The sequence below is a fragment of the Chiloscyllium punctatum genome, chromosome 14 (assembly GCF_047496795.1).
Source record: "Chiloscyllium punctatum isolate Juve2018m chromosome 14, sChiPun1.3, whole genome shotgun sequence".
In the NCBI taxonomy this organism is placed as follows: Eukaryota; Metazoa; Chordata; class Chondrichthyes; order Orectolobiformes; family Hemiscylliidae; genus Chiloscyllium; species Chiloscyllium punctatum.
The window spans coordinates 41,515,142-41,527,288 of record NC_092752.1 but is presented as its reverse complement, the minus strand read 5'-3'; the positions used below and the strand labels follow the sequence as shown (position 1 = coordinate 41,527,288).

Sequence of the window (12,147 nt, the reverse complement as noted above, 5' to 3'; positions counted from 1 at the left end):
AAGGCGTGTCCGGACGGTGGATGAGGGAGAAGAGGTGGACGGTGTGCAGCAGCAGTCTATACAGGGCCCGCCCTTTTACACCCTGAAAGGGAACAAAATTAAAATTCCGGAGGCGGCTCAGGTTGTGGGGTACAGGCTCCTGCGGGAAGTACGGGATCTTGGGGCCAATGTGAAATTCTGTCCGGGCTGGGGTGAGCGCGGACGGGATCCCACCGCACACCTGAGCATCCTCCAACTGGTGCGCTACGTTGGGTCCGAGCACCGCCGTTTTAAGGCGGTGGCCATGTACCGGACGTCTACCGCTGCGCTGCTCGCTACGGCCTGCGGCAGTGTCCAGCCCAGGCCCCCGGCACCCATCACATCCCCGACCCTGGTCACCCTTGCCGCCACGGCCCTCCCCTCCGACAGCCACTCGAACCCGCAAGTACTGAGGTGCAGATTCCTGAGCAACGGCTCCCTGACGACAGCTGCTGCTCCTGCCGGAGGGTAGGCGCGACGCGATTCGACCATGTTCCAAACAGTGATCAGGTCCTGGTAAAAGACAGGCAGCATCTTGAGGGCGACCTCCAAACTGTCACAGTCGACGAACAGGAGCAGCATGTCTTGGTTAAGGTTACGCACCTGGCGGAAAAAATACGTCGCCAGGGCGCACCACCTAGGAGGAGGTTCGACATAAAGGTATCACTGCAAGGTCTGAAGGTGGAATGTCGCGACCTGGACGCACACCAGCGACTGACCGCCCTCCTCAATAGGGAGACTCGGAACCTGCGCAGTGGCCCAGTGCATCTTTTTGTCCCAGAAGAAGTCGACCAACGTTCTCTGGATGTCAGCGACAAAGCCAGGAGGGGGGACCAAAGTGACCAGCCGGTACCACAGCATGGCGGCCACCAGCTGGTTTATGACCAGCACTCGACTCCTGTAAGATAGCACCCTGAGCAGTCCTGTCCAGCGGCCTAGGCGAGCCGAGACTTTGGCCTCCAGCTTCTGCCAGTTCGCCGGCCAGGATTCCTCTGCTGGGCTGAGGTAGACCCCCAGGTACAGGAGATGGGTGGTACTCCAGCTGAACCCCCGTAACCCCTCTGGCAGAGAGTCCACCCGCCGCGGACCGACCAGTTGTCCGGAACATTTGGCCCAGTTGATCCTGGCTGAAGATGCTGCCGAGTACACAGCCTGGCACTCGCGCATCCTCCCCATGTCAGCCGGGTTGGTGAAAGTGAGGAGCACGTCGTCGGTGTTGGCCGAGAGGACCACCCCCGTGCCCGCGCCGCGTAGAACCAACCCCGACAACCACCTCATAGGAGGTGCAGGAAAGGCTCCACGCACCGGGAATACAGTGGCCGGACAGTACTCCTCTCCCGAAGCGAAGGGGCGCCGTCAGGGACCCGTTAACTTTAACCAGACAATCTGCGGCGGCATACAAAAGTCGGATCCGGGCGATGAACTGCGTCCCGAACCCGAATCCCCGCAGAGTCCCGAGCAGGTACTCGTGATCGACCCTGTCAAACGCCTTCTCCTGGTCGAGAGACAGGAAGGCGCTCAGCAGACCAGCCCGTCGACAGAAATTAATCCGGTCCCGGACCAGGTGGACGTTGTCGTGTATCCTCCGGCCCGGGACTGTGTAGGACTGGTCCGGGTGAATCATATGGGCCGGCACAGAAGCCAGGCGAGAAGACAACACCCTGGCGAAGATTTTGTAGTCTGTGCTGAAGAGGGAGACCGGACGCCAGTTCTTCAAAGAACTAAGGTCCCCTTTCTTTGGCAGCAGGACGATGACTGCCCTGCGCCAAAAAAAGGGGCAGCTCTCTGTCATTTAGTCGCTCCCCCGGACGTCCCAGAACGCCCTGAAGAACTCCACCGCCCGTCCAGCCCCAGGGACTTGCCCCTCAAGAGCTGGTCGAGGGCGCCGGTCAGCTTCTCTAAGGTGACGGGAGCGTCGAGCCTTCCGGCGTCCTCTGGGCCGAGCTGCGGCAGGTCCTCCCACAGAACTCTGCGAGTATCCTCGCTGGACGGATGCGGAGAGAACAGAGCTGTGTAATAGCCCCGGACGTGGACCCTGATACCCTCCGGATCCGAGACGAGGGACCCGTCGTCGACCAGCAGCACAAAGAGCTGCTGATGGGTGCCATGCCTTTTTTCCAGTGAGTAGAAGAAGGGGGAGCTGCCGTCCAGGTTCTGGAGGAGCTGGATCCGCGACCTCACGTACGCGCCCCGAGCCCCGACGAGCTGCAGGTCCCGGAGCACGGCCCACTTCGTACACCCCGCGCAGGGCCGGGTCCGAGTTGGGCTGACCGAGGCGTGACTCCAGGTCGAACATCTCCCCCTCCAACTCCCCGATCCTGGATTTCCACCTCTTTGTCGACCCCCTCGCGTACTCCTGACAGAAGACGCGGACGTGAGCCTTGCCCACGTCCCACTATGGCCTCAGGGAGAGGAAGCTTCCCTGCTTCCTTCTCCAGCCAGCCCAGAAACGACGAAACGAGTCCCGGAACCGCTCGTCCTCCAGCAGCAGGTTGTTAAAGTGCCAGTATGCGGAGCCGAGCCTGGCGCTGAACGGAAGGAGTTCGCCCACACCAGGTGATGGTCCGTGCACGACATCTGCATGGAGGCCGTCGGAAAACAGGAGGCGAATGCCCGCGAAATGTACAGGCGGTCGATTCTGGACGCTCTGACCCCAGGCCTCACAAAGATGAAGGCGATGGAGTCGGGATGGAGATTCCGCCAGACGGCCACCAGGTCGAAGGACTTGACCCAGTCCCCCAACCTCCTCCCCGACGCCCAACTGGTGCGGGCACCGCTGTGGTCCCTGCCCTCGAGGACACAGTTAAAATCTCCCCCGAGGATGACACACTGGCTCTCGTCAATGAAGGCGAGATGAGTGGACACTTCTCCGAAGAAGCTTGCTTGCCTCGGCCCGGCCAGGGGAGCGTAGATGTTCACCAAGTGAAGCATCTCGCCCCCCAGTCAGGTGAAGCAAACAGTCTGGCACGGGCTCCCTGACCCCCAAGATCTCCAACTGAAAATGCGGGGCCAACAAGATAGCCACCCCGCCAGATCTGCGGGTGAGGTGAATCATGTAGACCCCCCCTCGCCACTCCAGGAGCTAGGTGGCTTCGTCTCCCAGGGTAGTGTGGGTTTCTTGCAGGAAGCATACCGCATACCTCCCGTCCCGAAGGACCGAGAGGGTCTGGAATCTGCGCCGTGACTCCCTGCTGCCGTTGATGTTGAGGCTGGCTATAGTTGTTTTCATGTCGGAGGAAAGGTGTTAAGTGTGGAGGAGAGGTTGGTGGGGAGTGTGGACCTAACGAGGGAGTCACAGAGGGAATGCTTCCTGCAGAAAGTGGTTGAGGTGGGGAGGGGAATATTATTTTGGTGGTGGGGTCAGAAGACAGGTGGCGGAAATGGCAGAGGATGATGCATTGGATTTTGAGATTAGTCGGATGGAATGTGAGGACTAGGGGGACTGTATCCTTGTTGGGGGGAAATGGAGGAAATGCTGTTGAGGCCATTGTTGATCTGGGGGAGGGAAATTTACAGTCCTTGAAGTTGGAGGACATCTGGGAAGTCCTGGCATGCAATTTCTCGTCCTGGTAGCAAATACGCGGAGGAGTTGGGAGTATGGGATCGCATTTTTGCAGAAGGGAGATTGGGAGGAGGTGTAGCCAATGTAGCTTTGGGATTAGGTGGGTTTGAAGTAGGTGTCGTTGCTGAGTCAGTTGGCGGACATGGAGACGGAGAGGTCCAGGAATAGCAGGGATGTGTCAGAGATGGTACAGGTGAACATGAGGTCAGAGTGGAAGATAACTGTTCGAGCTCCTTGCAGCGCTGATACATTTATCAGCGTAGTGGAGGAAAAGGTGGGGGTGGTGCTGGTGTAGCTGCAGAAGAGGGATTGTCCCACATATTCTACAAAGAGGCAGATGTTGCTCAGACCCATGCAGGTACCTATAGCCACCTCTCTGGTTTGTAGGAAGTGGGAGGATTGAAAGGAAATGTTCAGAGTGAGGACCAGTTCTGCGAAACAGATGAGTGTCGATGGACTGGGACTGGTTGGGTCTGCAGGAGAGGAGGAAATGGAGGGCTTTTAGGCTCGCCTCGGGATATAGGTGTAGAGAAACTGGATATCCATGGTGAAGATGAGATGTTGGGAGCCAGGGAATCAAGACCACCACAGTGGTCCTCCTTTAGCACAGCCGTGATATCGTCCCTGACTGGCAATGCAACTCCACCCCCTCTTTTACTTCCTTCCCTGTCCTGTCTGAAACGTCTATATCCTGGAACATTCAGTTGCCAATCATCATGCCCTTCCTTCAACCAAGTCTCTGTGATGGCAATAATGTCATACTCCCAGATACCAATCCAAGCCCTAAGTTCATCTGCCTTGCACACGATACTCCTTGCATTAAAGTAGATGCATTTCAGGCCACCAGTTCTTTTGTGCTCACCTGCTCTCTGCCTATTCTTCCCTTTATTAGTGCTATCTTCATAATTCTTACAGTCTGCAGTCTCCACCTCACTGCCTACTTGTCTTCTCTTCTGGTTCCCAGTGCCCTGCCACAACAGTTTAAAACCTTCCCAATAGCAGTAGCAAAAACTCCCCCAAGGACATTGGTTCTGGTCTGGTTCAGATGTAAACCGTCTCTTTTGTAATAGTCCCACCTTTTCCAGAACCAGTCCCAATGTCCAACAAATCTGTACCCCTTCCTCCTACACCATCTCTTAAGCCACGTGTTCATCCTGCCTATTTTTTTTATTTCTAAACTGGCAAGCATGTGGCACTGGTAGTAATCCCACTGGTAGTAATCTTCATCGATAAAAATCACACTACACCAGGTTATCGTCCCAATAGATTTGCTCCTTCATCTGTCATTCCTAATGAAGAACTTGTGCTCGAAAAGTTGACTCTCCTCGGATGATGCCTGACCGGCTGTGCTTTTCCAGCACCACACTTTTTGACTCTGATCTCCAGCATTTGCAGTCCTCACTTTCTTCTGAATGGCCTGCTTCTCCTAGTTTCTATGTGAACTGTTCATTGTGCAGAGTGCTCCTTTTGAAAATATTTGGAGGTGCTGGTGTTGGACTGTGGTGTACAAGGTTAAAAATCACACAACACCAGGTTATAGTTTAACAGGTTTATTTGGAAGCACTAGCTTTCGGAGCACTGCTCCTTCATTGTGGAGTATATGGTCGTAAAACACAGAATTTATAGCAAAAGTTTACAATGTTATGCAAGTGAAATTATATATTGAAAAAGAGCTGAATTGTTTAAGTCTCTCATCTTTTAGAATGACCATTTTGATTTCAGTTCTTTCAATAGTGCCGTGTCGTCTCAGATAATGCATTGAAGGTGTGAGGCTGTCTGTGCCCTATTGTTCAGACTGATTCTATTTCTAAGAAAGGGATTTACAGAATTTTACATGGATTCATGCAGTTTTTTGAGTAAAATAAAATATAATTCTGCAAGTACAAATTCACCCACACAAACTTTGTGTGTGTGTGTGTGTGTGTGTTGGGGGCTATGGGTGGTATGAGTGTCTGTGAGTTTGTGAGAGTGTAAAGGGGTATAAATCTGTGAGAAGGTGCATGTGTGGGTTTGTTTGTGAGAGAGAGCTGGTATATGAGAGTGGGTCTGCGTGAGTGTATGGGTCTGTAGGAGTGTGTGTGAGAGAGTGAGTGTGTAGTGCAGTAGGGACACATGAACTGAAGGTCCTGGTTGAGGTCATCTCCATGCGTACTGAACTTGGCTATCAGCCTCTGCTCGGCCGCTTTGCGTTTTTGCCTGTCCTGAAGTCCGCCTTGGAGGACAGCCATCCGAAGGTCTGAGGTTGAATGTCCTGGACCATTTAAATGTTCTCCAACTGGGAGGGAACACTCCTGTCTGTTGATTGTTGTGCAGTGTCCATTCATTCATTGCAGTAGCCTCTACTTGGTCTTGCCAATGTACTGTGCCTTAGGGTATTCCTTGCCTGCAGTGCATGAGATAGACAACGTTGGCTGAGTCACATGAGTACCTGCTGCGTACATGGTGGGAGGTGTCCCCACGTATAATGATAGTATCAATGTTGACACTCTGACAAGCCTTGCAACGTCTGTTGTGCTAGGGTGTTGTGCTGAAAGCTGGAAGTTTGCTGCGAACGGTGATCTGTTTGAAGTTTGGTGGTTGTTTAAAGGCGAGAAGTGCAGGTGTGGGGAAGGTCTTGGCGAGGTGCTCATCCTCATTGATAATGTGTTTCAGGCTGCGAAGGGCATGGTATAATTCTTAGGTTCCTGGGAAGTACTGGACAATGAAGGGTACCCTGTCGGTTGCAGCTTGTGTCTGTCTCCTGAGGAGGTCGTTACAGTTTCCTGCAGTGGCATGTTGGAACTGGCAATTGATGAGTTGAGCATCGTACCCCGTTTGTATGAGGGCATCCTTGAGTACTTCCAAGTGTCTGTCACGTTCCTCCTCATATGAATACATCCTGTGTATGCAGAGGGCTTGTCCATAGGGGATGGCTCTTTTAATATATTGCGGATGGAAGCTAGACAAGTGTAGCATCATGAGGTTATCCATGGGTTTGCAGTAGAGTGAGGTGCTGAGGTGCCCCTCCTTGATGGAGATGCAAAGGTCCAAGAATGAGACAGATACTAAAAAGTAGTCCATGGTAAGTTTGATGGTGGGATGAAACTCATTGTTATCACTGTGTAGTTTTTCAGTCACTATTTGCCAAGGGTCAGAGGAAGAAAATGTTGACAATGTACCTGGTGTATATTGTTGGGAGGTCCTGCGCAGAGAAGAAGTCTTGTTCAAACCTGTGCATGAAAATGTTGGCATATTGGAGTACAAGTTTGGTCCCTATGACTGTTTCATGTGTCTAGATGAAGAACTGGTTATCAAATGTGAAAACAATTTGGTTGAGGGTAAAACAGATGAGTTGTAGGACGGTGCTTGGAGATTGGCAGTTGTTGATATTGAATACTGAGGCTGTTGCCGCGATGCTGTCATTGTGGGGGATGCTGGTTTAGAGTGCTGAAACCTCCAATTTGACAAGGAATGTTCCTGGTTTGACTGGTCTGTGGTTGCTGAGTTTCTGTAAGAAATGATTACTGTTGTGACAGAAGCTCAGAGTCTCCCGTACAATGGGTTTCAAGATGCCTTCAACATAGCCAGAGAGATTCTCACATAGGGTCTCATTGCCTGATACGATGGGATGTCCTGGTGTGTTGGCTTTATGGATCTTTGGAAGGCAGTAGAGTCGTTTACATGAGAAGTACTTGGGATGAGGGCGTGTGGGAACTCTGAAGAACTGGATCCAAAGTCCTGATCACACATATGCTCTTTGGTCAGATTGGCTGGTAGTTGCCTGTAGTGTTCCTGGTTGTTCAGATGTCGGTACGCTTGCTTGCAGTAAGCTGTTCAATTCTGAATGACGATGGCTCCTCAGGTTTATTTGCAGATTTGAGGACAGTGGTTTTGAGATATGGATGGCATTGCGTTGTGATCGACTGATGTTTTGCTCTATCTTGTGGGTGCAGCTGGTGAATCTGGCATTTATATATTTCCTAACGGTTTGAGCATACATGCTGGAAAAGCACAGCAGGTCAGGCAGCATCTGAGGATCTGGAAAATCAATGTTTCAGCCAAAAGCCCTTCATGAGGAATGGAGAAGTGTGGCATTGTGAGGTTATCCGTGGGTTTGCGGTAGAGTGAGGTGCTGAGGTGCCCATCCTTGATGGAGATGCATGTGTCCAAGAATGAGACAGATACTAAAATGTAGTCCATGGTGGGATGAAACTTGTTATCACTGTAGTTTTTCAGTGATTCCTTGCCATGGGTTTTGATGAATTCCTGATGAAGGGCTTTTGCCTGAAATGTCAATTTTCCTGCTCCTCGGATGCTGCCTGACCTGTGCTTTTCCAGCACCACATCTCAACTCTAATCTCCAGCATCTACGGTTTTCTCTTTGGCCTGGTTTGAGAATACGTGTCAAGCCCAGGGCAGCAGCCTCCAGTGGGGTCCAAGTTGACTCCTCCTCCACAACCATTTGATGAAGGAGCTGTGCTCCGAAAGCTAATGCTTCCAAATAAATTTGGACTATAACCTTTTGAAAAGGTGAGGGAATAGGATGAAACTTTGCCTCCAGAACTTCATGAAGTTGTTTCTGACTACTCTCATTCACAAGGTGTGGGGTTAGTTGTGTGGTTTTGGATCAAAGGTTTGGTCATGTGGCCTAACAGCTTATTGTCATTCCTTGTTTTGTAATGCAACTGTGAAATACCTTGTGATGTATTTTAGTGTCAGTAGTTAATTTTCTTGAATCGAGGGATCAATAGCTCCTTTTAAACTCAATTCCTAAGGATCATTAAACACCAAATCATTGAGAGATTGGAATAGCAGTCTTCAATTTTAAAAAAGGTATAAGTCCCTCATATTGAAAAAAATAACTAAAAATTCCATAACACTTGCAAGAGACTAAAAAAAAACTGTAATACATGGAGCATACTTTAATATGCATATAGTAATAAATAATTATCAATATTATAACCAATGATTTATACAGTTTCAATTGTAATTTTAGGAAGTGTTTCATAGTAAATTGGCAGATATTTAAAATAATACAATGAAACTAATGTAAACATGTTCGACTGAGTTGCACTCCATTGTTCAATTGGGTGGGAACGGATGATGTCAATCAGCATTTGAAAGCAAATGGCAGGAAATGGGAATGTTGTCTCTGCTAACAAATGTTGATGAAGTTAATGCTGGCTTGTAATGGTCTGCACAGAAAACATTCTGTATTGCCTTTTATCAGGGAAATTAACCCGCAATTGTAAATTGTAATTTTGATCAGTTTTATTTTGTAAGCCTGGCTGACGTTACACAGTTTGGGCTTCAGCGTTCCATTGTGCTTTCTCAGAAGTGCTGTTGGGTTTGATGTTTTATAAGTAGATTCCCAGGAGTAATGCATGCAAGCTGTCTGAGAGGTGAGAGAAGCTACGCAGTGATATTATCTGGGAAAATACAGTGAGGCAATGGTAATTGTGGATTTGTGGATGGAAACTTCTAAATCATGTTGCAAATGTTAATTGCCTGATTAGATTAAAAATGGTAGAAAGGATAATTGATGATGGTTGCCTTATGGTGACCATTATAGTTGTGATACAAGATCTATTTCTTAGGAGTTCAGATACTGGAAAAGCATAGTTTGTGAGAAATGTTAGACCAGCATCCAGTTTGTATTTTTGAACACCAGAAGTTGCTGTGTCAGTGATTGTATTTGCACCACATACACACACGCACTCTAATATTAGTCTTTTCATATTTGCTAGCTAAACAAATGAGGTTTTCTTCCTGGCACTACGTCAGTGATGTATAATCAGTATCAGCATAAAAAAATTCCCAGTGCAGTTAATTACCATAAGGTGAATTTGTTCAGTGGAGGCTGTTGCAAATTTGGTATTTAATATCTTTGAGATGCATATTCTGTGTGTGTGTGTGTTAAGCTTTTGAAGGAAGCAGACATCATCTGCCTGTAGGCCAGAGCGCACGCAAAATGGATACAGTGAAGCAGCTACTGCATGGACATATGGTCTAACTTAGTATGCATTTAGTGTCTTTGTGCACTGATGTGTATATTGAAGACTGTTCTAAGCAATTGTTGAATTTGTTGCAGCTAATTCAGGACCTTTTCCAGGTGATGTCATTTTATTATCCATAAAGGTTTATAAACCCGCTTCATAATTCAATCTTCCTCGTGATAGATTTCATTTTGAAACGCAGCAGCAGTCGATGAATGGACTCCCTCGGGTGGTTGGGTGGGGACCTGCAAGGTTATCTGATAGAAAACAGGCTTTCAATTATTACTTTAGCCTGGCTTATCCATCTGTTAGTTGCACCTTTGCATGTGTAACTGCGTGCAGCTGGAGGGAAGGGGGCGAAGAAGAGTCTCTGAAATAAGTGTCTGTTTATTGCAATACAAGAATCAGTCTGCGATGCATCGTGAGCGTTGTGGTTCAATTTTACTATAGGTTATGTGTCTGGCTACGGAATCGCGTTTTCTTGGAAGACATACTGTTCGTTTTCTAAGGAAACTGCAGACTACTTTGTGTGAAAATTTTCTTCTGTCCTTTGTGTTTTTGAAAGAAATCTTTCCTTGCTATCCCGGAAATGGCTTTTCTTGTTCGTTGCTATGCCAACTGCTTGCAGCCATGGCCTTCTAGAGTAAGCATGATTATACGATTACCGTGTACTATTTTACTTTGACCTAAATAAATCTGGTACTTTATTATTTTGCTTGTGACATTACTGTGGTTGTAATGACTTCTCGTGTAGAGCTTGCCTTGTGTACAAGAAATAAAAATGTTAAGTGATTGTCTATTGCTGTCATAGTGCTAAGATTAATTGCTGAAAGTTGCTTAGCTTGGCTAAGCAGGAACCAGCAGTGACCACTCTGTCAGCTCGTTAGCAGCCAGGGAGGAGGTTCTTATACATACGTACTGCCCTGAATCTTTGGTTGCGAATGAAATGGGAGCATTAACAATGCTGTAGGCTGGTTTCTCGCCCTCCTCGAATAATCTAATACTGCATTAAGCCTTTTGAGGCAGTCTGTGCAGTCAGCCATTTTAGCTTTCTCACAATCCTACGATTTGCTGCTGTTTTAATGGAAGATAGATGTTTACTTTTAGTGTTTTTCCCCCCATCTTTATTTGAAATACTTGTAGTTTATTTAGTCTTTTCATTATGAGGAAAAAAAAGCATCTGTTTGATTGATCTTCCGTGCCAAATCAAACACTGCTCGTAGAGTCACGTTAGCTGCTGCTTTTTTTTTTGAGATTGTAATGTGTGAATAGATGAGCTGATAGGAATCAATCCATGATGCTGAAATTCAGCTTAGCACGCATTTCTTCATTATGAAACCATTTGCAATTGGAACTAATCATCCAGTCATGGGACAACAGGACAAAAACGCAGTGAGTATTTCAGTGACCTACTGCTATAATTGGATATAATATATTTACAATGTGACATTTAAAAAAATCTCTGGTGCTGGAATTTAAAGGCAGAGTATAGTGTGATGGAATAGTCTGATTGCAGAAGTGCTGTTGAATTAATTGTCATTTATGAATCACAATCTTTATAAATTACTTCCCAAAACTCTACTTAAATTATTTAATGTACTTGTTCCTCAAAGTCTGTGTTATGTTGAATCAGTTCAGTTGGTATTAACTGAAATTTTAGTTTTAATGTGGTCACTGTATTACCCAAGGTTTTAAATATCCAGATGTAGAATTTGTTGAGCAGAGGTTCAAATTGTATACCTATTAACAATTGAAAGCACAATGGTACTAATTTAACATAGTACAAAAGTGGGGCAGTTCACTTTTAGGTTTTGGATTTCGGTAAGGTATTAGCCCTTACTGTTCAAGGACTGCTGAAAAACCATTATGTGCATACTGTGTTGAATGGATAACTTTTATATAATAACATGTAAATAATTTTTCCCAAATAATTCATTTCAGGAAGTATTTAAATGGGAAAAGAATTTGCTTCTGCTCTGTCTTGAAATTAAACATTTAAACTTTGGAAGCATAAACATTAACAAACTTGTTCAACATGATGGAGAGCAAAACCATATTTTAGTGGTCATTTTATAACTGATCCTTTAAGTTCGCCTGTCTTTACCTCCACTGGAATTCCCACTTTCTATAATGCATGCATGGAAAATGGTGAATGTAAATTTTATTTTGAGAAATGTTAGGGTATCTGTGTTTATATGCTATTTTTGCTAGGAAATGGTCAGAGGTGTCTATGTTTTGGAGAACAGGTTTTCCATGATGATTAGCTAAGGTTTGTCAAGTCTAAAAATAACATTTTCACATAGTTAGCTCAAATAGTTTTTTTCTATTAGCTATGGTTGATGTATAGGAGAAAATGAGTAGTGGAAACTGGCATAATTAATAGTGATACTTTTTGATAAAATTAATGGAATATATCTGTCCAGTTATACTGATTAGCTAGAAATGATAGTGAAATTTGGAGGTAGATTCTAGAGTTAGTGTGTCATTCACGATGCTTTTTTTCTTATTGATTTTTACAAGTTATTGAATTTTTACAAATCCTTAGAAGATGTCTTTTTATTCAAGGTGTTAAATAGTTTATTACATTTATTT

At 46.6% G+C, this 12,147-nt stretch overlaps 1 protein-coding gene across 10 annotated transcripts in view; it reads left to right on the top strand.

Moving 5' to 3' along the window:
- Window positions 1-12,147, top strand: part of rapgef2b (Rap guanine nucleotide exchange factor 2b) — a 389,412-nt gene that overhangs the window by 200,756 nt on the left and 176,509 nt on the right. The window contains exon 1 of one of the 10 annotated variants that reach the window (XM_072584251.1): window positions 10,097-10,198. The exons of 8 other annotated variants lie outside the window; for them this stretch is intronic. In XM_072584251.1, coding sequence (XP_072440352.1) covers window positions 10,145-10,198 — 54 coding nt within the window. In that variant the 5' untranslated portion in view covers window positions 10,097-10,144. Of the gene's footprint in view, window positions 1-10,096; window positions 10,199-10,524; window positions 10,948-12,147 lie in introns of those variants that run through there. One more of the 10 variants, XM_072584250.1, reaches the window with a different exon arrangement.